This window comes from Mugil cephalus, chromosome 9 (genome assembly GCF_022458985.1).
Source record: "Mugil cephalus isolate CIBA_MC_2020 chromosome 9, CIBA_Mcephalus_1.1, whole genome shotgun sequence".
In the NCBI taxonomy this organism is placed as follows: domain Eukaryota; kingdom Metazoa; phylum Chordata; class Actinopteri; order Mugiliformes; family Mugilidae; genus Mugil; species Mugil cephalus.
The window spans coordinates 19,040,523-19,064,937 of record NC_061778.1 but is presented as its reverse complement, the minus strand read 5'-3'; the positions used below and the strand labels follow the sequence as shown (position 1 = coordinate 19,064,937).

The window sequence follows — 24,415 nt, the reverse complement described above, 5'->3', positions numbered from 1 at the left end:
TCCAGGACACAGAAATGAGTCAAATGAAGATATCAAATATCTTTATTATGCATCTTTTTTCCTTCGCTGTGCTCAGATCTGAGGGCACAGGAAGACTAAAAGTCAGTACTGTAATGTCAACAAAAGTGTTTAAAAATACAGTTATTTGGAGATATACATTAACAACATCCTGCAGGAACAGAGAGTGGGTTTTATACAAGCAGTCGGAAGAGAAAAAGTCAAATCGGCGGACAGGGTTTGTGGTCACGGGGCCGCGGCGTTCGAGCTCTTTTTAAACGCCGCTGTGGCCTGTGGGCGACCACGTGGCCGCCATCCGTCCTAGCGTCCTGTCGAACTAAAGATGACAAAAACTAAATGACTCCTGCAACCGTTCCATCTGGCGAAAGACACAGAAACCATTTACAACGTGACGAACCCACCCCTTCCTTCCTGGCGCACAATCTGGAGATCTATTTCATTACCTCTCTCTGTGAACGGCCAATCCCGACATCCATCATGCCTCCTGTATATAGCGTCCCGTCCGCCTGCCGCGCCCGTCTTACAAGGACGCGATAAGGAGAAATGACTGGATGGAGATTGGGTGTCCAGTTTACTGAAATAGGAAAGGAGAGCTCTGACTCCTGATTGTACTGTAGCCTTTAACCCTGTAGATCCCTGATGGCGCTTTGCGGAGTGACTCTGTGTGACACTTTGGGGTAAGACTGTCAGATCAGCTCGCCAGGACTGACTAAGAACACACAGGTAAAAAGAGGGGAAAAAAAAACATGCAAATATATTTTATAAGCTGCATTAACCATTAATCAGTTGCCGTAATAATACACCCAACTGATTAATCATCACGTCTTAAGGCTCGCTGTTAGGGTTTTACGGGCTTTGGTTCAGTCTCGCAGCTCCGCGTTTGCAGCAGCGTCTTTAATACTCGCGAGTGTAAAGCGCAACATAGCTGACGGAGTTAGCATCCAGCTGGTAAACACGTCTAGCACTTGGCAGCCATCCCCTCAGAATTTGCCGTTTTCAGCCGTAAATGCCACATACATATCACAGACAGTGTTGTTTTCCTCCAATGCATGCTTTTAATTTAACAACTGACCAAGTCACTCTGTGGCATCAGTGTGTTGGTGATGTTTTGCTAGCACATTCACCGGTTTGGTTGGCCACGAAAGGCAACGTCAATATCAGTTAATGCAGCTTTAATTATACATTTGGTCTTTTATGCATAATATATTTAAAGCATGCTTTAAAGCGGTGCTTCTCCTGTGTCATTATGCAAAACACCCGGTTCTTACAGGTATTTCCTGACCTAGAAACCATTCCAGTCTCAAGTCTCTCCATTGGAAACTGATGACACTCCAGCAAAGAGGCCAATTAAATCGTTTGGGAGGGCTTTATATATGTGCTGACGGACGGAAAACTAACAAAATGACCGCGCAGAGGTCTCTGTGTCAGTTGAAACACGGCCCATAATGAAATACAAATATAAACTGACATCGACTGAAGGCGAGAAAAATCTGGTTTTGGAGGCAGAAAGGAAGGTTCAATTTAAGCATCACAGAAGTGTGAAGTACTCGCTACTGACAAATGCATTTAGTGTCAGTGTAACCCCAAGTATGAGTATTGAGTGACATCTAAACACGACGGACGGAAACAATAGCAGACAAGACAACCTCTGCTCTCACTCAATTAACCAATAATCAATCTCCACTCGCGTTAGCGTGGAAAACACTACACGACCTCCCACACACTCCCCACTACGAATGTGCTCCTCCACGGATGGAGCGCTCCAAGTGTTCTAGGGAAATTAAAAAACAAAAAATACTAGATGGGCTAAAATAAAACGACAATTTACAGTGATAAATACTTTACTACAAATATAAATATACACTACATGATCAAAAAACTGGAATGTGACTACATCGTGAAATCAAACATTATCATTTTTTTCCACTTACAATAAGGCAAGCGTTAGTCTAACGTTAGGAGATATTAGCCGCTATTTACAAGGACGCTACATCGAATCCAGCTTTTACCTCTCCCACATCGGAACATACAAAAAAACGATCGTTTCAAAAGACGGGGACGGAGAGTTGTGCAATTCAGTGCAGTGCCGAGAGCGCTGTGAGACGAGACGCACAGATGTGTATGCGTGGGGGGGGGGGGGTTGTGGCGGCAGGAGAACTGGGGACAGAAAACAGAACAAAAGGAGCAAGGAAAAGAAACACATGATGTAAAGGAAGCGCACACGTGAAGATGAAGGCTCGAGAGAATGAGTGAACAGTCGTAAGCACGGGCGAACCACTGGAAAAGGCTTGGTGAGCGTGTCCTTCTCTCTTTAAGGCTTTTGAAGGAGCACAAACAGTCCTGATCAGACTCCTCGTTTAGCTAGAGACAACTCAGCATGCCAGCATACAGTGCTACATTTAGTACCTGTCATTACCCGAGGGCCTTTCTGCCCCCCTTTTTTTTTTTTTTTTTCTCTTTTGCACCATAACAGACACGTTTCTGAAACAGGAAATCAGAGGTGTCTGAAAGGTGGTGATGCTGTGCTTATTTGTTTTACTTGTTTTCTACCAGCATAAAGTTGGAGACTGGAACGAATCACAACAATCGCCCCCACCCCCGAGTGGCCGCCTCGGGAAAAGCTGCGACAGGATGCTGCCACTGTCGGCGCTCGTTACCATGGCGACGCATTCTAATTCCCCCAGCGGCTCACCTGGGTGTCACGAGGTGGGAGCAGGGGTCGCCGCTATCACGCAAACATCTGAATCCCATCTCCACGGCAGCGGCTTCGAGCCCATCAAGAGATCTCCCTCATCCATCAAGGAGGAGGATCGATTCTCCCGGCGTGCGCCAGCGATCACACACTAATACCGGTTACCACTGACATCCTCAGAGCCCCAACTACAGACAACCTACTGATGTAAAACCTCCTGAGAGCGATTTAAGGCCAACTAGTGAAAGAGAAGAGGAAATGAGAAAGAGAGAGCGGAGCGGGTGACTTTGACGGGTGGGAGTCGATTCTGGCGTCTACTACACACGCGATGCAGTGTTATATACACATGAGTGGGGGTTTAAGTTACAGTGGGTTAATATGCAGCTAGTGGGCCACACTCATAGCAAAACAGGAGGACGCTTTTTACAGGAATGGGAAGTCAGCGATTTAGTGAAACTTAACTTTACAGTGCAAGGGCAATTTAAAAAAAAACAACAACCATCTTTGTCAAAAGAAGCATCAGATATATTGAATGTAAACAGTTATATCAATACCAGTCCTCCCACAGGAGACACCATTACAATACATGCACACGTGTACACGCACACGCACCATTGTGCTTAGGGTTCTGTTCAAAAATCAAAAATCAGTCCAATGCACTTTGCTGCCAGACTGACAATTAGTCAAATTAAGGAGAAGTTTGTTTTGAGAAGCAAAAGGAATGTGGACACACACACACACACGCACTCACACACACACGCACGCACGCACGCACGCACGCACACACACACACACGCACACACACACATGCGCACGCACACACACTCGCTCACAGAGAGCAGGCCGAGCTGAAAGTCCCAGGCGTGATGGGGAAATGTACTGTACAGAGGGGTTTCCATGACACTGGAAGAGCAGGCGGAGCATGAGGCGAGAGGGGGCACTGTGTGGCGGGCTGGGCCAATCAGCGCGGGGAGAAGCCTGTTGCTAAGCTACAGCCAACCACCTGTGTCATATCCCAGATCTGTGGAGGAAAAGAGAAAAAAGAAAAAGAAAAACACAGCCAATGAGCACGACACAAGAGCTTCAGCATCACTTTCCAGAGGATTTGTGAACTAGATTTAAAGGTGCATTAAATTTGCTCTATTTGAGACCACCGAGACTAACAATAAACACGAAACTGAAATGAGGAACCCAAGGAAAAAACAAGCATATTTAAAGCTTGTAGAGCTGAACTGTTCCCCCTTTTGGCTGCATCGTCCACTTTCATTCAGAAACAGCAGCAAAACTGATTTAATGGGGTTAATGAATCTTCAGACATTGGAAAATACCTCTTCTGATTTTCTAAAGCCTTTGAAGTTGATGTCTGGATATTTAATTAAAACAACAGTTAAAAGTAAAAAAGTTAATGCTAATGCCTATCTCAGCAGTCATTGGACGGGTCCACCCCAGGCAGGGGACGCAAGTCTATCACAGGGTCTATAATTAAAAGTTTGAGGTAAGGAACATTGAAAAAGTATCAGAATTCACACCTGAATGTTTTATTATAAACCATTCAATTTTGTGTAACACTAAAGGACATAGACTTAGGTCATTATGATGATGATGATGATATAGATTTGTCCTGGTTGTTTTTAGAACAGGAGGCTGTTCTTTTATTTAAGTTTATTCCTATAAAACTAAATTTTAAGGATTTGTAAGAACTTAAAAAACATTTATTTCCTACAAGAAATTATCCTGGAAGCTAACGCAACTTCCCCGGCTACAAAATGTTTGTGGCCAAAAGTCGTCTTTAAGTAGCTCCGCTGGGAATCGATTATGCTCCAGCAAAGATCAGACGGCCCAATCAAATCTCTCGGTGTGCTTTATGCAAGGATAGACAGTTGATTTTGCTTAAAACCAAGCGGCACTGATCAGTTGTGGGACTATCAAATTGCCGCAGTATTGGTTGAAACTCACTCAATAATGAAATCAAAATAGTGTTGTTACCAAACTCGCATTTTGAGGCGAGCAAACGAAAAATACGAATCTGAGGAAACAGCAGCTTAAATGTGTTGACGGGGATCTGATTAGCTTTGTGCTAAGCTGTGCTTTAAAGGGTCGGCCTTTGCCACAGTCTGATCGCATGTGTGAATCATCTGGCACCAAAGAGCTGTTGTTGACCTTAACAATGCGATCGCTTCCACAAGTGACCATCAGGCCTCTGGATGGGTCCATGTCCATGTGGGCGATGTTGTGCTTCCCCTCGTGGAACGTGGCCAACGGTGTTCGACTGCACCGACGCACACGAAATAAAAACATTTTTAACAGTTCATAACAAGAGCCAAACGTGACATTAAAAAAATGTAAATACTCACTCTTCTTCTTTGATGGTGTCAAAACAGGCGTCACACACCCGCACGGGGAACTCGAAGCCCATGATTGGGAACGAGGAGCGTTTGGAGCTACATTTTCCACACACAGCCTTGCCACACTTCCTGCAGTGGTGCTGCACACAGGAAAACGCCCACACGTTAGCACTGCTGACGATGAGGGGACCACGGCGACCGAGGACGCGGGTAAGACCCTCCTACCTGTCTGAGCCCGAGGGTCTTGGTGTCCCACATCTGTTTGATATTCCAGAAGAAAGGCTGCTCACACTTCTGACAGGAGTCGCTGTCTAACCACTGAGGAGCCTGCAGGGAAAACAAACAGGTGAAGGCCGACGTTAAACATGCAGAGTCCCCGTCCTGTAGCCTCCTTACTGACCAGTCATCTGCGTACAGGCAAAGAGCAGAAACTAATTTACACCAAAAAAAAGCGTGACTGTACCTCCTCTCGTTGCGTGTCCATGTTCCACACTGCGATGCCTCCGTCGGCGGAGCATGTCACCAACTGCCTCGTCAGCTGGAGATAACGCACGGCCTGAACGCGCTCGCTGCGGGGGTGAAGGAGTCGCAAAAAAGTTTCTGTTTTACTCAGGCTCATTTCTCAGCAGCTCTTAAAAATGTCCACGGGGAGACATTTCAAGTAAAATCTAAACAGACTGTGAGCTGTTTGTCTTGAGCCAAACAGCAGACAAGAGTTGGCAACATGGCGGAGCACGTTGTTAAGGCGTTAAGGATTTTCCTCTACCACTGGGAAAGACCAAAATAAGCCGCTATGATTGACACCTCCGTATTAGTAACAGGCGAAATGACCAACATGATTAACCAGGTAGTAACAATCCAGCTGAGAAGCATCACTTTACTCTGTGCATTTGTGCTTCTTTGAGCCGACTAGTTTCTCACTACCTGTGAAAACTACAGGAGCACCACTGTTCTCATTTCTGTGGGTGTCTAAGAGACAAATCCTCCTACGATGCAGCCGGATATACAGAGGCTTGCTCTGACACGCATCAGTGTGCATGGGCTTTGTTGATAAGTCCTTTAACGGGGAGGGCGGTGAAAAATGCATGAAGGAGGAGGAAAGGAGATAAAAACAGAGCCAGCCGCTGCCTGTGGACAGCTGTTGCTGACACCACCGAGACCTGGCTTTGACAAGGGAGTGTGGATGTGAGCGTTACGGAGGACATCGCAGAGGGACAAAAGAAACAACGAAAAGTACCGACGTGGCACAATTACCAACAATTTTAACGATTCTAACTTCTCCCTGTCAACACAGTGGACATAAACTCAGCAGTCATGAATTCACGTGAGCGACACCCAACAACTTACTGATGTCCCTGCAACAGCAGCGTCCGTCCCTTGCGGCCCCCGATGTCCCACATGATGACACTGTGGTCTGAGGCCCCCGAGAAGAGCAGCCTCTGGATGGGGTCCCACCACAGGGCTCCTATACTACCTGCACACAAACACACACAAAAAAATGTGTTTGTTATTTTTATGAAGCCATTTCAGTTATTACCATGTGCTGCTTGTAGAGAGAGAATCTTATGGTCTGAGCTGTTGGCTCCACCCGGTGTTCGCTGAAAGAAGCGCAGGCGGCTTCAATCAAATACCTTTAACTGGTAACTCTCCAGTTTTACCTTTATTATGGTTTTTGCAATTACTTTTTAATGGATATCCTGGGTCTTGCCTCAATTAGGGGAGTGCTCCTTTTTTGTAACTTTATTGAACTGATGAGATCATTTACAAACAAATCAGAAGTTTAGTCCATCAGTGGATTACGTGAAGTCATCAGAAGTCTTTGTAGTAGTTGTGCCAGTTGGCCGCTGCATGATTTTTATTCTTTGAGTGCATTGTTTTTTTGATAGGCTGTGTCAGCGTAAGCAATCTGGGTGGTTAACGTTCTAAACAAAATATCAATCAAATATATTGGGTGAGGTTAGTGTGGGTTTTAGTGCGTTTCTGAACAGCTTTCGGACCAGAAAGCATCAGCTATAACTGGAAAAGCTTGAACTGACCACATGTTTTTCAAAGACTGTTATTTTGGAATAAGTCCTGCTGTAATCCTAAATTTTAGGTGGCATAATTCCTTCAGCACAAGGCTACTTAAATCCTTGCCATGCTAGTATTAGCTGCTGGAGGCTGCTTTACAAGTTCTCACAGAGTTAGAAATTTGCCAGTTACGTTTTTGCTGGTTAGTAACAGAAAGCAGCTGCGGTTGCTGTTTCTAACACAGCTCAGCAGATTTTAGGCGTCATTTGTTTTCCTCTGTCACATTTACTTAAGTATTATTGAGGTACCTGTGAATTCCTTTTCATTTACCTTAAGCTATATGTGATTACAAATACAAAGGCTTCATATCCCTTCGTTCACTATGTGCAAAAAAACAACAACGCATTTGTAACTTAAAATGTATCAGGTTACGCTGTTACGCAAGAGTCGACTTAATTGCTAAAACATTCACCATATAAAATGAAAAACAACTGTGGGAGAGAAAAATTAAACCCTCTCGACTGTTCAAATCATTCATATGATGAATAATAGTCTGTGGAAGGAGGCGGTAGAATAATTAGGCAGGAAGGAACTGCAGCTATGTGAGCCAAAGGGCAAACACTCATACTGTGCACATTGATGTTTTTTTTTTTGCTCTAGGCGTACATCAAGACAAAATACCCGTTGGAATTGGAAAAAATTGGAAAAAGCTGGCCTGGCTTTTTTACTGTGTCATAAATTTACTGCATAAATTAAACAACCAAACTATAACCTAGGTAGCACTTAAGTGTCTTTAAATGTGACTTGTGTCATATTCAGATTCAGAGCCAGGCAAGTTGTGCCCACATTCTTCCAGTACTTGTGCTGAACTAAACTAATAAACTATTTACCACACGGGACGCTCTTCAAAGTAAACGGTATCTGTGTTTCCCATAATGTTCATTGAATTTTTTGATGCTGAAGAAGCCAAGATGTGCATTCACTTTACTGCACTGATTAAAAGCCATAAGCTTTATTTCTGGGAGATTTTCACAAAAAAAAAAAAAAAAAAAAAACTGATACAGGAACAAGTGTGACCTACTAATCCTGTTCTCCTGTTTTAATTGATGATACTTTCCATTAAATATTTGGTGCTCGGCTTGTGCACAGCTTGAACGCAGCACACTGGCCATTAATATGTATAACAGTCTGTCCAATTAATATGTATTATTATGAGCACAAGGCATATCTGCAGATCAAAGAGAGAGACAGGGAGCTCAAAAGTAACTTCGCGCATGGGTTTGCATCCCTTCCGTTTTCTAAAGGGACTTTCTAACATGTTTGTATCATGTGGCCAAGCTGCAGGCGAAATGTGAAATAGTGGAAATAGTGTTTTTGTTTGTGTCTGGTCGGATGAGTCAACCTCCGCCTTTTTCTCAAGCGGCTCGTGAGCGATGAACGCCCAAAGAAGAGCACAGAGAAGTGTCTGTTACACATGACGAAGTGTCCCAGAGGCTCATTTTTACTGTCCCGTCCATTTACTCAGCGCTGATCCCCTGAATACAAACAGAATCTGAATCATATTTTCATCGTCTGCTCATGCGTTTCCGTCTTGATGACAATGGAAATACTCACGTCTAAAAGGCTTCAACGGCTACAGAATCGCTCAGTGCTTATGAAACAGAAACAGTTATGGGAAATTCTAGAGTAACTAGTGACTAGTGATGGTAATTTCCATCATCTTTATCATCACCCAAAATGGGACTGAAAGAATGTGTTTCTCACTTAGAAGGTAAATGACATCCCCCACAATGTGTATATATGACACAATGTGTGCACTGTTCCTTTTTGTTGGCATCAGAAGGAAAATACCAGCAGTTTTACACATTGAAGCCAAATACCTGGTCACACCTTATCAGAGTGTGGTTATATGAGTGGTTAGCATGGTAGATTCCTGCCTATGAGTAGTCCTATGCACCGTCTCTGCTTACTTCCACCCCCCTCTTCCTCCTCAGTGAACTCTGGCTGACGCTGAGCGCAACATATTTTCCGTAAAAAGTGTAATTGTCGTCTCTTCTGGGCTCCTCATCATCACGATAATCGCTGTCTGACATTTTATGGCGAATGCGTCACCATTCTGCAGGACTCGCTCTGCGGCTGCACTCGCACTCCGGAGTTCAAAGTCGCTGCACGGCTCATTATAACGATAATGTGATTAGCCAAAAGTGGCATCCGCTCTAAAGTCCACAGAATGACCGTCACCTTTATGGTAGGCTGATCAGGAAATTCGTGCTTGCTAACTCTTGATATCACCTATTGAGTCAGTCCTATAAACATTCTGCCACACGGCACTGAGCGCTTCTCTTGTCAGAACTTCCCTTGGGCAAGTGAATGCAGCACCAGATCACTTAAGTACAAACAAACAAACAATAAGCTCAGACTTGACTCACGGGGTTGATTTAAATAAGGAGTTAAAATAAAGTGAAATCAATGGAATCCTAAAAAATTTGGAAGAATTCATTCAAATATTTAACTTCCTCTTAAAACCATATGTAGATATTTGAACATAAAGAAATGTATCTCTTAAAACTGAAACCTTGTAGAGAAAGAAACAGAGCACTTGTATCCATACTGGATTCAACTGGCCTCTCATGTTCCTGCTTCACAAAGTCACAGAGGAATCTGGGTCATTCATTATTTACCGTGGTCGCAAATCTCACTTCAGCATCGAATTCCTGCTTTTGCGTGGGAGTATGAGGAAGTTATTTGTGCCGTCGCCGGCACTGGGAGGGAACGTTGTGAGTGGCATTCCTTACACAGTGTTATCATGTATCAGAACGAGCGCCTTTACCTTCGTGACCCTTCAGCGTAGTGATGGTGGAGTACGTCTGCTTCTCCAGCTTCAGCAGCGTGATCTGTCCTGAGTAATCGCCGACGAAGGCGTGCTGCGTCTCGTGGTCGTATCTGAGCGGGAGTCAGGGCTCGAACGGGCTCTACGATGGCCTCTACTTACTACGTGAATGCTGAATGAAGGATACTGTAGGCAGGAGGCCCAGGCGGTGAAGTAGTGTCTGCCCAGCATGCTGCCACTCTGGGTGCACATCCAGCTCACGCTCTTGTCGTGGCCGGTGCTCACCACCCACTCACTCTCCAAGGAGAACACCATGTCTGACACACGGTTCTGGTGGGCTGCAAAAACACAACACACAAACAGAAAAAAACGCATCAACACGTGCCCTTTCCGCAAACTGATCCTATCAGAGGCCCTGCTTAGTGTCGCTGTAATCCAGACTAAGACAGACGGATCCCTTCAGAGGATTTGTGCTGCCATAAATCTTAATGGTCCATCTTCAGATCACCTCCAAGTGTATGTTTTTGTTGTTGTGCTCCATTCGATTCATGGGGCTCAATTAGCAGAAATAAATATATTGTTATTAGCGCATCTGCAACTGTTAACCGGCTTTGAACGAGTTCTTAATATGGAAATGGTGAGTGGAAGCTCTTCCACAGAACCCACTACGTTGCCACGTTTCTACACCAACCCAGAATGGACAAACCCAACGCCGGCTACAGAGTGGGACTTTACCGGAACATAATCAGCTTCCAGGCTAATGCTGGCTGCCACTGAAACATAAATACATTAAAGATCTGCAGGGCCAATCAAGTTGTTACGGAGGACTGAGGAGTAAAAGCAAAGTAGTCATACATCAAGTCATCCGAGAGCCACAGAGTTGAATTTGCTTGCATCTAAACAGCTGTTAGATTTGCGTCTTTTGTAAAAGACAATGACGGGACAATAACTTTCGACTTTTAACAGAAATAAAAACATCTGGAGAGAACGCTTTAATCAGCGTGGCTCTCCAACACATCCCAATGGTGTTAGTAATCTCATAAGAATTGAGTCCAGGCTTGGCGAGCATGGGCTCTCTTAACTGTTCCACTGTGTCCATTAGCTTGTTGTTTCCAAGTAATTACAGTAAAGCTATTTTCTTTTTTTACTCTTTCCAGCATGTAAACAGCTTCCAGACTAGAAACACTGTCGATAAAACCAAACTGGTGGGAGAGAACCAGCCACCACTAATGATAAGAACAGTCCTTCTGACATCCAATATAGCACACTAACTATATTGGATGTTGAGCCATTGTTAGCATTAAGAATTGATGACAGCGGCTCTAAATGAAAGCCATTACAGCTTCCAAAAAACACCACGAGATGTGTTTTCCAGCGGCCACTACTGAGTCGTTCAAAACGAGGCAGTAGTGGTCTTTAGGGAAAAACCTAAAACTATCGCTGTAGTCTTACAACTAGCATTCCATGCAGACTGGTCTGGCCTTATGGTGGACTGTGCTTCAAGTTGTTAGATGTGATATTAATATAAAACATCAGTGATGAGTCACCTCTGTCTCAAGAGCATAGCATCAATCAGAAAACTCATTCCGTTAGTGCCCTCTTGTACATAGCAGCCACATGACCAAACAAGGAGTCATAGCTCTGGTCCATGAGGCCAACACTCTCAGATTCCCTGTCCTTTCCTCTCTTATTAATCCTTTTTATGTTAAGGTGTTGTATGTTTTTGGATTGTGGTGAAAACCTGATCCCTGTACTAAAAGTCGGTTGCTGTCTCTGTAATGGAAGTTACGACTTATATACGTTTTCAGTAAATTCAAAAGACACAGTTGGTCTGCATCCAATCAAACACTTCTTGGTTAGCAATGAATGTGGGCAGATTTAAAGCTTGTCTCCATATCGCTGTGTCACAGCAACCTATAACCAGACTGAAACTACTCGAGCTGTTTGCGTTTCTGATCACTAGTAAATGGGTTGCAGAACAAGTCAATATTCCTTTAGAAAGCAACGCTGAGTGCCAAAAGGCAAATAACAATGTTAAGCTCAATGTGTCTTAGAAGTGCAGACACACACTAGTGCCTGTGTGATCAGACTGTGAGTCATGGTTTTGCTGTTTGGGCTCAGCTGCTCGGTAGAAAGCAGACGGAGCGCTGCAGCGGTGACACGTGGCGTTTTGTTCTTTCAGGCCGCCGGTTTGCCCCTAAAGCTTGATTTTCTACTGAGGCTGCTAAATAGTTGCTGATGCAGTCACATGAAAAGGTTCTATTCATCACGACGCGATGGTGTCAATATGGCAGGTGGGGAAAATGAACGACAGACGAGCCTAAAAAGCCCAAGCCTGGTCCCAAAGCCTCCACTACTGGTACCTTTTAAGTTCTCTCAGATACACGGAAATATTTACCTCAGACAGCTTTAATTGCAAGGTGTGTACTGGTATATGATAAGACACAATCTGCCAGAGAAACAACAATAACAGCACCACTAGGTCACTTCACTATAAGAGCTTTGCTTTGTCCCTCATGACACATGGTCAACTGAAAATGACACATTTAGCGCTGATCAATCACATGTGTGTGAATATGTTTTTTTATTTTATTTCTGAAACTCAACATGGACAGTGCTAAGTGCAAATATATCTATCGCAGTAAATGCCGACATGCCTCGATGATACAGGAGACTAGAATAAACTAAACCATCTTCAGCATATTCAGATGCGCTAATTTTAATCATATTCATTCACCATGTACATATGTGCACATATACAAGGAATTTGTCGTGTGCATTTAACACACCCAAATGAGCCATGCAGTGAACGTTTAAAGGTGCTTGCACAGGTTGCACACGTCACCTCAGCCAGGAGACCAAACCAGCGACCTCATTATTTCATTGCACTCTAACATTTTTATAATTCTGAGAAAAGAGAGACAACATATTTACAACCAATGCCAAAGTTGAGCATGACATCAGCGTTTTTATTAGTCGGTTTAAGATGTGTGCACTGTCGTAAGCCAAGCTACATGTTTTGTCAAACCAAAAATTAAAAAAAAAACACTAATAACATAGTGGCCTTAATGTGATCATATGCAGCACTGATTTTTTCCTTTCTTTTTTGTTTTTAATTCTAGGTCAAGGTTAACATGATTCACAGTTTTACACAGCGCACCAGTTCGTCCGCTATCAGTAACAAGCTGTTTCTAAGCCCTCACTCTGTCAAAGGCCTGGCATAGAAACTGTAGATACATGTAAACAACCCATCAGCCGCTGCTGCTATAAAGGCGCCTACAGTGCAATGTGGGAGATGGGTGTAATGAACCTGGGCGTGACATCGAACTCAGACTATTCCAACAATAAACGCTTGAACAGTCTGGTGTTTATCGGAGGAACAGAAGTGAGCGACGCACAGTTATCTATGTTTAGCTTTGTAAACATTACATGGGGAAGGAGATACACTTGCTTGGTTTAGTGAAACGGTCTTTAATCTTAAAGTCCACAGACATGAGCATATAGGTAGACATAAGCGCACACAAAACGTGAAGGAGTGTTGACCAAACACAATGTGCTTCAAATCAATTTACTTTTAGTGTTTTCTAGTTTTTACAGAGGTAAAATTTTTGAAGAACTGTAACGGCACATCCCTCACAAAGGAGGCCACTGACGGACAAATGCATTTCCTCTACTCATTGTTTATCCTCACAGATACCTTAACGTTTGTCCTGTAGGGGAACCCATATTTGATTTGTCTTTTTCTCACCTGGATATGTTTTGACGTGGTTCATCTTGTTAAAATCTTCGGAGATGAGAAACTCCTACGAGGCAAAACACATGCACACACTCAAACTAGTTTCAGTACAAATAACCTAAGGTGCTTTTAGAGCAACCGAAAACATGAGCCTGGTGTGACGATACAAAGTTTCATTTGAATTAACTTCACTCACCACAACAGCTCCGTTGTCCTGGCCTATGAAAATGCGCCTGCTGTCGTGGTGGTACGACATGCAGGAGCATGGAGCTGAAGGAGACAGACGCAGACATGAGTAGGGACATGGTGGCGGTGGTATTCCTTCATGACCATAAATAAACGCGCACACGCACATTAATAATTACTCTTCCCACTAAGAAGCAATACAAGTCTTACTTACAGGAGACTGTGTGGTAGATGCTTGGCCAGTACTGACCGCTGTCTCTCTTCAGCCACACCCGGATGGTTCTGAGGATCGGAAACACACTGATCAGCCACAACATTATGTTGAGAACAAGAGAAGTAAATAAGATTGACCATCTTGTGACAATTCAGTGCTCTGCTGGGAAACGTTTGTCATTAACGGTGTTGACCTGACCTCCGAATTCACTAGATCCCAAACTGATCACGTCTCCTCTCAATTCATAGGACCCCCCCGCTAACAACATCCCGTTTTCAGACGCCACAGGACACCCTCAGGAGACCCATGTCCATTCTTTGATGAATCAGAACTGATATCGAGGCACAAGACAGACCTACACAATATTAGGAAAGTGGTCGTAATGTTATGTCCGATCAGCGTATGTCTTTTAAAGCAATCTCTGCAAGAGCCACTCAAATGTCCTGCGTGGTATAAAAAAATGTCCCTTTTTCCCAGTAATGGAAATATCCATTAAAAGGAGCCTTCATCTTGGACTACAACGCATTCTCCATGTGGAAAATGAGACCTAATGCTATCACACTACTTTACTTGACCTCTTGTTCATAAGCTCTGGGGAAAAAAAGACATCTAAGCTGTGCTGATTCATTACCAGCCCCACTCTGAAATAGACACTTAGTTGACCTTTATTCTTTCAAAAGGAGTTTTGCAGCAACATAACTGTCGTGTCTTGAGCAGTGTCCAGTTCAAGTGCATGCAAAGTAAGCTCTGCTTTGTCCTTTTTGTCCTCATATCTCAGTGCATGATGCAGAATAAACGATACTGAAAGCAGCAGCTGCTGCGCAACCCTGTTTCATCAAGGAACCTGCCGGAACCCCCGCACCACAACTTCTCCTTTTTCTGTGTCAAGTGCGTTAGATGTGTGATGGAAACTGCATCGCAGTTCTCCACAGCAGCCAAGCTCCTTTTTTTACTTTGAAGAGGACGTTGCTTCTCTAACCAAGTGTGAGAGCAAGTACAACGCTGAAGTTGATGGACCGATCCGACGACGTTTACACTTTCACAGTTGAGATTATTTAACTGCTGCCAAACTGTAGTTTCAACGGCGTCTTGGGGTTTTGGTGGCTATGAAGGAAACAAAGTGATTTCCTTTGATACCCGACATGTTTTGATGTGGTGTTCAGGCGGCAGAGATCACGGTCACTTCAAAACATGCCATGCCCCGCTTACTCCACATCTCACGTATTATCAAAGAAAGACTCATTTCAATTTATGGTATACTTTTTAAAACATATATCTGTATTGCACTAAACACTGGCTAATAAATGACCACTTCGGCTACTAGGTTTTGCTAAAAGCGTCTTGGAATCACTAAGACCTTTGGAGATTACGAGGAGCACATGAAAGCAGCAGGTCGTTAGTTTGAGACTAATGTTTACTGTTATAGCTGGATAGCTAAGACAACAAAGACACATTTTAATAAGGCTTTCTGTATCAAACCATGAGTCAAAACAGAATAGAAGCCAGTGTTGTTTTGTGTTTTTATGTTATTTTTTTTAAATTGCAGTCGGTTATTTGCGGATAATTTGTGGAATGGACTCACTCTTGGTGGGTTAGTGTCCCAACACCCCCCTAGTCTCTTTCTCTCTGGTTCCATATGGAACAGCTAGCTAAAAAAAAATGTAAAAAAATGTCCGCATGAGAGGGAAATGTTTGGCTTTTTCCTCCTTCATTTCACCCACATTAAGCCAGTGTGCCAAATATTAGGAATGTACTGACCAGTAAATAGACGGAGCCCGCTAGCTCCTGCTACCGTTAGCCCGCTTGGCAAACTCACCTGTCCTCGCTGACCGTAATCACCCCGTCTTCTTTTGGTATTAAAACGGCGGCATTGACAGAGTCTGAGTGCCCCTCGATCTTGTTCAAAAGCACCGGTCTAGCGGTCTGGGGCCTCGAATGAATTTCTGCAGCCATGGTTTTTGAACTAGCCAGCAGTGTTTTCCCTCAGCTGGTTTTCCTCCTCACTCGCCAGTGAAGGAGGATCAGCTGACACCCGGAGCGCTGTCAGGATTACCGTAATGACCTCAATAGTGCGGCATACAAATTCAGACGGGGAAAAACGAACATGAGCGAGAAAGCGGTTTGGGGATGTAGAAGTGAAAATTCTCTGATAGAGGAGAAAACCACGTATGTAGAATGATTAAATTCTATATAATACAGAACTGATCAGAGTTATTTGAATTTTACAGTAAACATTTGTAGTGTAGAACCTATAAATGTCAAACTACAAATAAATCTGCATTAGAAACGAGGTTCTTTTTAAGTCTATTTCCAGAACTGAGATTTAATGTTCTACTTTTTTTTGATATATATAAAAAAAAAAAAATAGATTTTCTGCACAACAGCCATTACTATATCCAAGTCAAGAAACTTGGATTCACTCAGAACATCTGGTATTGCCAGTTTCAGAACCTGAACGTGGCTACAAATAAAAACTTGACACTAGATTTTGATAAAACCCATTGCTAAACTGTAAAACTAAAATTCTGATCCAATGCTGCAGTACTATCAGGCAATTATTTTTAAACTGTATTCCAGATCTACTTTTGCACATGACTGTTTTGTTTGTTTTTCTATAAATGTTAAACCACATTCTAATTTTGAATGTTGGTTAGAATATTTCAAGATCTCCCTTTTCCTTCTTTTGACACCAGTTTTCTTTAGTCCGTTTATATTTGTTCCATCCCCATGAGGAACATGTGAGCCACAACTCCAATCAAGCGGTTTATGAAATACACAGGTGTGGATGTGTGTCACTACCTGAAAATGTTCTTATGGAAAAAAACTAAACAACACAGAAAGATAAAAAAACAACAGCACTAAAAAATATCAAAGACACTCTTACAGTAAAAATAAATGTGGCAAAATCAATGATGTTATAAATATGTGTATTTATTTTTTCAAATGTGAAGCAAGTATGAAAACAGAAGACTTCCTCATCCAGGGAAATCATCATCACACAGTAGATGAGTGCAAAGTCTTCAAGATGAGGAGTGAAACTAAATACAGACTGGAGTTATACGTCTTGAATAGGTGAACTTTTAAACTGAAACTGTGACATGATAAATAAACTGATTACCCTACTCCAGAGTTGAGAAAAATACACAAACGACATTCAAAGTCATTTAAAAATGTAATAAATTCAAAAAAAGTATACAAAAAAATTAAAACAGCTTCAAAACGCAGTCTGCGAAACACCATGTTATGCATCACAGAAAGTGGGTAACATAAAAAGCAATATTTAAAACAAATAACATCATATGTCCACATTGTACATAAGTCTACAGCAAAGTGTGTTCGTGTGTACTCGTTTGTTCATGCGTGGCAATGGAGAAGCATTTCCTGTGCTACCAAGTGATGTTGGCAGGCCTCAAGGCTGGTTGATCTGGCCCATAAAGAGAATGGTACCTGAGGACAGAGAAAAGTCAAAGTGAAGGGTGAAATGCAGACAAAGTTTCAACTGGAAAGTCTTGGTTATATTTTATATATAATGAAGCATCTATCTATCCATCTATTGCATTTCTGTACTATTTATCCATCTACTGAATCTCTACCTTGCTCTCAATAGTATTCCTCCATCATTCCTCTATCAGATCTATATAGTGGCAATGTTTCCACCTTCCCCTGCATGAAGACGTTACATACCTGTCGTGTTATGTCTGATGAGGAAGAGGAAAGGTCTGTCCACTGAAACCCATGGTGGGGAGGACCGTGCCAACAAAATAGCAGCTAAACAAAAAGGCAACACATTACAGAAATATCGACGGCTTGAAATACTGTTATTAATGTAGTAAAGTTCAATTGTCACACGCTACATTCTCATCAATCAAGAATACAGACAGAAAACACAAACACTCACTAGTGGCAGCTGCTGCTTTTGTTCCATCTTCATTCACAATAATTTTGGCTTTCTGGAGCGCCTTGGATACATACACAGGTTCAGAACCTATTAAAAAAAAAAACAATGGTTAAACCTTAGTATAATATTAGTTTAATCTGATGCCATTTTCACTTTTCCTGATATGAATCAGCTGAAACTGTCCAGCTCCAACATAAGGAGCTCCCTTTGCATTTTAGAGGAGTGATGATTGATTATAAATGAGGGTCTGTAACAGTCCATGTGTACACACACATTACACCACATGATGGCAGTAGAGCAACTTCCAACTTGGGTGGATTTTACACACAGTAACGGTATCAACTCTTAATATACCACATGATGGCGCCAAAGCTCCACCTTCACAGCTCTTTTCATTCCCTCCCATCCCTCAGGAAGAAAATGTAAGGCAAGAAAAAAAAAAACAGCAGTGATTCAGTTTGTCACACTGGACAGCCAGACACGATTCATACGTCTTACTGGCATTCAACAATAAACAACCAGCAATCCTTTCATACCTTCAAGCTTTGCTCATATCCGCATACAATGTGATAAATACTTTCATGTACGTAGAGGCATTGCATAATGGTCGGGTTTGCGGTGACTGTTCTTTTACTCACTCAGGTGTCTGAAGTCGGCTTTGGCCTGATCGAACATGTCTGTTATTCCCAGTGCAGACAGTGGTGCTTTCAAATCTACCTCTGCGTCTGCAGTGAACCTACGAACACAAACACGCACACAATTTTTACTAGCACCACATTCAGTAAGCCTGGCGGATGTGCGCGTGTGTTTGAGTCGTCTTACTTGGGGATGAAGAGGCGGACTTTCCTTGAGTGCATTAGCGTAGTCCAGCTCTTCACTGTGGCCGTGCTGATGTGTGGGATGAGAGTAGACAGAGGCGTTTCCTCTTCGACGGGCACGACGATCAGCATGCTGATGACATTCCCGTGGTAGGGTAGCTCGATTACCTTGTATTTGAGACCCTGAGGAGTGGTGGCAATGCCTGACAGAACGAGAGAGGTTATGAGTTAGTGTTGCTTCTACCTTCTCCTGATTTCTTAGATTTAATTCGACGATATGACACAGTTCAACATGAGATACACACAAAAATATAAATTTAAACTAAAGTTTCTCTCATCACTTGTGTTACTGCCAGAAGGAGGAAAGCGCTACGTTAACGGCCTCCCTGAATTAATCCATTATTTTCTGCTGGGGGTGAGGACCAATGCAAACTAGGCATTTGACCCTTCACCTCTTCAGAAATATAGACACAACAATCAGATTTTTACAATGCGTGTGTGATGTGTAAGAGAAACTAAATGACATTACTAGTTCCCTAATGTTGGTATTTGCATCCCTGCATAAAGTAGTAAGAACGTTTAAAGGTTTTATTCAACAGGACTTTAAGTCAACATCAATTCTGTGTGTGTCTGACCTTTATCGCCATCACTGTGATAAACTGTGTTTTTATTATGTCAAACTAGCTGTTGAAAACGCAGCATTTCTTCAGGAGAAACATTGTGCCTCAAAAGAGACATACCAGACAAAAATGCGACACAGCAAATGCAAAACACTAGGTCATATCAGTTCCTAATCAAAACAGTAAAAATAAATGGGACGAGTTATGACTTCATTTACTCAGGATGCAATTTTAGGGTTTTATTGAGGCTCTAATGAGCTTTTGAATTCTTTCAAATGTTGCTTGAGGCTTGTGATGACAGTGTACTCTATGCCTTTTGGCCTGACTTTTCCTCTCTGGGAGATACTTAAGTATCAAGACTGATAAGCGTAGTCATGTTAAAGTTACCCTTGGCTTTGGAAAACACATTAAGTTACAGCAGTACCTGCTTCACACCACAAGCATCCACTGAATAGCTTTTCTTGCATTGTGAAGCTATCAAGCTAAATTACATCTCATTAACTTATGAAGTCATTAAGTCAACAATGTGTAAATCACATTATAGTCATAAAGCCCTACTGCGTTATGTAAGTTCAGAAAGTTATTTTGCACAAATGATGTTCTCTTGAGCACCTAAGAGTGGTAATTGGAAGGTGATAATCTCAGCAATAAATCTGGAAATTCACACTCAAGTTAATACACCGCAGGGAGAAACAAACATTAGTACGTCACTGCTGAATATGGCTTCGGTTTATCAGCAGCGCTGTATGAGAATCTATCCACAGCGCTCACAACTCTGACAGCTCCTCTAAATATAGACCACTGACTGGTATATCATTTCATTTCACACAAGACTAAATGATATGCTACGGATGTAGCATGTCTAAGCCTGCATTTCTTTGCAGCTCGACACAAGCCCGTCTGTGAATCACGAACAGGAAATGGCTGAGATAACACTGGAAAACAAAACCGAATTTAAACGTAATTAAATTTAAAACACATCAATTTGGCAAATGAGAATTCGACGTCAGATGCTGTTGGATTAGTTTGCTGTATCTGAAGGATCACAATGTGTATTACTTTAGAGTCAGACGGACTGCTGAGGTAGTTCTAAAGCAGAATCAACATCTACGTGAAAAGCAGAGACAAAACAGCTGTAGGCTACGTGTCACGCCAGAGGCAAACCCTGTTGTGCTCCTCTGAACCCTGAACACAGCCATGCTTTCTGAAAGCACACACTCTGTGACAGAATTATATGGCTTTGTTGGTTTCAGTATGAAAATACAAAGGTAAGCTAAGGAGGCACAATAAGAGGATCTTGGTCGTGGTATACTCGACCACTGTGAATGTGGCTTATGTATATTGGTAGAAAACAGGAAACACATACGCTTATGCTCACCAAACAAGCAGCAGGTAAGTCACCACACTGAGCTTTAAAACTGTTCTTCAGGAAACCCACGGGTAACGTTTAAGAAGTTTTGTCCATTTTAATATACAATCAATGGTTGTCAGGGAAATTCAGGAAACCATGTATTCCATATTACTTGTAGGAAAACCCACAAACCCATAAGTAACACACTGGTCTTATTGTTTCACCATATACTTCAACAATGTACTTACAAATTGAGCATCACTACAAAATTAGAGTGATTCTGTATTATCCAAGGTAAAAGAAAAAAAAAGTCCCACTACTGTATTGAATTCCTGCTCAACTCACAAACGTGTGGTTATCAGATCAAACTGGTTATTTTCAATGGTAAACCTGATAACATTATCTGGCCACCTTGTTTTAAACAGCCTGTATCTTATTTGCATATCTACAGCGGAAGCTTTTAAAGAAAGGCTAAAAGGCCACAGCTACATGATGCATTTACATCATTCGAGTCATCTCACACATCAGCTCACCTATGTTGAAGATCGACAGCTGAGACATCATTGGGACCTTGTATACATTCCCGTCTCCCCCGGTGAAAGGTCTCATCTTGGTGTTCTCGGGCTGGAAGCGGGACTTCCACAAGCCTTTGAAGTAGATGGAGTTGACAACGACCAGGCGGGTCAGAGCAGAATCCAGCATGTCTGCTTTGATCAAGCTGGGGATGTGACCTGAATAAATATGCAACAGGAGAACATTGTCAAGTGTGTGAGGTTTGAAGAAAAAAAAAAAACCTCTAGTTTTAGATTCACTTCTGGACAAATGACAAAGAAATGATGCAGTTGCAGTGCCACGCTAGGACACGCATCAGCAAGTTTCACCCCCATTCACAAACATCGGGTGGAGTCTCTGGACGACAATGGTTCATCAGTGAGACTGGAGAAAGAAAACTGGTTCGAACCGTTTCATCCACGTAAGTGTCTGGCTGTTAACAGTCACTTGTCGTGCTAGTTTGTAACGGGAAACACCCACAGATGTTTGTGTTTCACAAGTCTCCCCCAGTCTTTTAGAACTGGAGAAGCTACACCGACGCGTGGCAAAGTATCTTTAAGAAACTCCGTAAGTCCAGTTGCTCCTGTTTCAGCCTGTTTTTTTGGAATTACATCAAATAATTCTGCATCCAACTCACAACTGACTTCCTGACAGGTCTATCCCGTTAAAATTCAAGAAATCTACGTAAATACACTTGAACACATAACTGACTTAAAATGCAATTTAAGGATGAGCAGAATTCTGAACTATTCTATTTGCCACCACCATGATTCCTACCTTTGGTCTTATTGTTGACCCACTTATTGATTTCATCTGCCGCAGCATTGGGGTTGCTGAAGTCCAGGCCCCTCATCTCACACTGAAAGTTGTCGTTGTTGGTTTTCACAAAGCTCTCCTCCATGGGGAAACCCTTCTGGCTGAACATGCCGTTGGCAATCAGCACAACATCCTGGTTGGACTTGGTCGTCAAGTTCTTGTGTAGCTTCCTCAGCATCTTGTACGGGCCTGTGCATACCAATTAGAATTTTAACTTTAAGACACCGTGTAAAGTTTAAACATTAAAAACTCTCTCCAGGGAACGATATTCTGATGCAATAAACATGCCTCACCATTTTTCTTGTAACGGAGCCCATTAAGGACTTGCTTCCGCGTTTCCCCGTTGGCCCCCGGCAGCAGCATGCCGAGGATGGAAGCCACTCCGTGAGGCGAGAGCACCACATTTTCCAGGGGCTTGTTGCGCACCACTTGCTGGAACACCTGTATGCCAAGATCAGAGCCCCGTTCACCGTAGGAGGGAGGCTGGGCAAGCACGCCCTTATGACCGTACAGGGTCACCAGCGCATACAGACAAAACAAGAAGAGGCGCTTCATTTTGATTCCAACAACACCTGCAGAAGCAAAGAGCAGAAGATCAGCATCTATGAATCATCTCGTCTGCACACGGCATCCGAGCACCGCACCAACTACGAGTTTCCAAGAACTGGGATAAAGTCACTTCCAAGATAGGAAGTTTGACCAAGATGACTCACGTGAAAAGCATATGCAACTATTAGCCCAGGCACCTCTCCTTGGATGAAAACCTTTAATACAATGCTGCAAGATGTGACTAACCCTTACTCACACTGTGTAAATATCGCAGTCTAGGTTCAAATCTAGTGCACGGAAAGTATTTGCCACTGGATTTCTGCTAATGATTTATTGTACAGTGTAAACATGTTAAATCGTCAAGCAGTTACAGTGTGAACTGTGCCTCAGTTGAATCCATTCCTACAGGGAACAGGACAGGTTTTGTAAATGGACGCTCCGTAAATCAAACTGCGCTGAGGCATGGCAGCTGGATTTGTATAGCACAAGGCAACTCTATTTGCTCTATATTAAAAAAAAAGGTGAAGACACACAATTAAAAATAAACACTGAAAAACAAACAAACGAGGGTTGTAATCGATTCAGGTTTTGGTAGGAACAATAATACGACAATTAGCTCTAACTAAGACATGGTTCACACTGTGAAGCACGTTTTAACCTAACGTGACCGATCCAGGATTAACTTCAGTAGATGTGCCATGTTAAATTATTATGCTTCAATTGAATTAAATAAATAAAAAAAGTGGCCCAATTACGAAACGTTTTGCAGGATAATATTTGCAGACCCAGGTACATGCAGATGTGGAGAACGTTCTTATTTTTATTTTTATTTTCGTACAGTCTTTCGTACAGGACTCAACAAATGTCCAGTGAAGCAGAATTTTAATACCAAACGCCACCATCCCTCTCTGCAGGCGAGAGACTGGAGGAAGCAACTTAGGACGTGAAACGCACTTTCCTGTTTGAACAATTGTACTACAAGTTAAAAATAAACGAAAAGCAAATTTCCTGTGGCAGGTTAACGTTAATTATTTAAAGATAACAAACTCGACCAAGGGGTCTGTTGCATATTAGTGATGATTATACGGCAGTATTATTTAAATAGAAAAGAAGGAACTTATTGCGCTACAAACGCAGGTTACAAGATGTTGTTAGGCTGCGTGATAACGTTAGTACTTGTTAAGGATATACTACGTTGAGTTTCTAGGAGAGCGTAAAAAAAACAGTCAGTTCGTACCTACCACGAGTCGTTAGTTCTCCTGGCTCCCGAGACACACAGGAAAATAAAACTCTTTACTCCAGTGAAAGTGAGCGCTACTACTGACTTCACCGTTGTTTCGTGGAGCAATTTATTGGTCTCAACTCCGCCTTCAGAAAGCGCAGTACGAAGTGTTGCGTATGTGTGTGTGTGTGTGTGTGTGTACGTCTCTACGGGTGTCCGCCACAACATGACAGATCCAGCGCTTCCGCTAGACTTTCAGAGTAAAAGCAACACATTTACGATTATTTCTCATAACAACAACGCAGGGATGCGATTTTATTTTTAGATTTTACATAGTCATTGCTCATGTCTCCAGAAGAGATACAAAGAGACGCAAAAAAAGACAGAGCATACTGTCATGTTTACGTTAATGCAGCTACTTCCGGTTATGTGTGTCAACTTTGACGTAACCGATATATTTTTAAAACAGGAAGTAATGAAATAGTTTTTTAAAAAAATAGAAAGACATTTTAATGACTAAGTTGTGTGACTTTAGTCACGTTTCGTCATATGAGAAAT

At 42.5% G+C, this 24,415-nt stretch overlaps 2 protein-coding genes across 3 annotated transcripts; both read right to left on the bottom strand.

Moving 5' to 3' along the window:
* Positions 1 to 24: 24 nt before the first annotated feature.
* Positions 25 to 16,066, bottom strand: wdfy1 (WD repeat and FYVE domain containing 1). The gene is made up of 12 exons (XM_047595162.1): positions 15,848 to 16,066; positions 14,032 to 14,099; positions 13,828 to 13,901; positions 13,644 to 13,698; positions 10,083 to 10,233; positions 9,896 to 10,008; positions 6,403 to 6,529; positions 5,519 to 5,624; positions 5,281 to 5,382; positions 5,065 to 5,195; positions 4,871 to 4,979; positions 25 to 3,731 (listed from the first exon to the last, which is right to left on the bottom strand). Exons 1-12 carry the CDS (start codon positions 15,982 to 15,984, stop codon positions 3,672 to 3,674), a joined length of 1,233 nt encoding a protein of 410 aa, XP_047451118.1. The 5' UTR covers positions 15,985 to 16,066; the 3' UTR covers positions 25 to 3,671.
* Positions 16,067 to 16,941: 875 nt separating this feature from the next.
* serpine2 (serpin peptidase inhibitor, clade E (nexin, plasminogen activator inhibitor type 1), member 2) lies at positions 16,942 to 24,048 on the bottom strand. 2 transcript variants are annotated; one of them, XM_047593985.1, is made up of 9 exons: positions 23,873 to 24,048; positions 22,380 to 22,658; positions 22,048 to 22,275; positions 21,252 to 21,449; positions 18,752 to 18,950; positions 18,568 to 18,665; positions 17,930 to 18,016; positions 17,716 to 17,799; positions 16,942 to 17,478 (listed from the first exon to the last, which is right to left on the bottom strand). In XM_047593985.1, the coding sequence occupies exons 2-9, from the start codon at positions 22,639 to 22,641 to the stop codon at positions 17,441 to 17,443; spliced, it is 1,194 nt and encodes a 397-aa protein (XP_047449941.1). In that variant the 5' UTR covers positions 22,642 to 22,658; positions 23,873 to 24,048; the 3' UTR covers positions 16,942 to 17,440. The 2 variants fall into 2 exon arrangements, with proteins under 2 accessions (XP_047449941.1, XP_047449942.1); XM_047593986.1 differs by having other exon boundaries at positions 23,877 to 24,048.
* Positions 24,049 to 24,415: the final 367 nt, after the last annotated feature.

Excerpts from the sequence above, each read along its gene's own strand:
- wdfy1 (XM_047595162.1), bottom strand. The coding sequence starts at position 15,984 with ATGGCTGCAGAAATTCATTCGAGGCCCCAGACCGCTAGACCGGTGCTT. Across the intron at positions 6,530-9,895 it reads TACGCTGAAGGGTCACGAAG|GTAGTATAGGAGCCCTGTGG; the intron begins GTAAAGGCGCTC and ends GTTTGTGTGCAG. Across the intron at positions 5,383-5,518 it reads TGGACACGCAACGAGAGGAG|GCTCCTCAGTGGTTAGACAG; the intron begins GTACAGTCACGC and ends TTTTCCCTGCAG.
- serpine2 (XM_047593985.1), bottom strand. The coding sequence starts at position 22,641 with ATGAAGCGCCTCTTCTTGTTTTGTCTGTATGCGCTGGTGACCCTGTAC. Across the intron at positions 22,276-22,379 it reads GCTCCGTTACAAGAAAAATG|GCCCGTACAAGATGCTGAGG; the intron begins GTGAGGCATGTT and ends TGGTATGCACAG. Across the intron at positions 17,479-17,715 it reads CATCAGACATAACACGACAG|GTACCATTCTCTTTATGGGC; the intron begins GTATGTAACGTC and ends CTCTGTCCTCAG.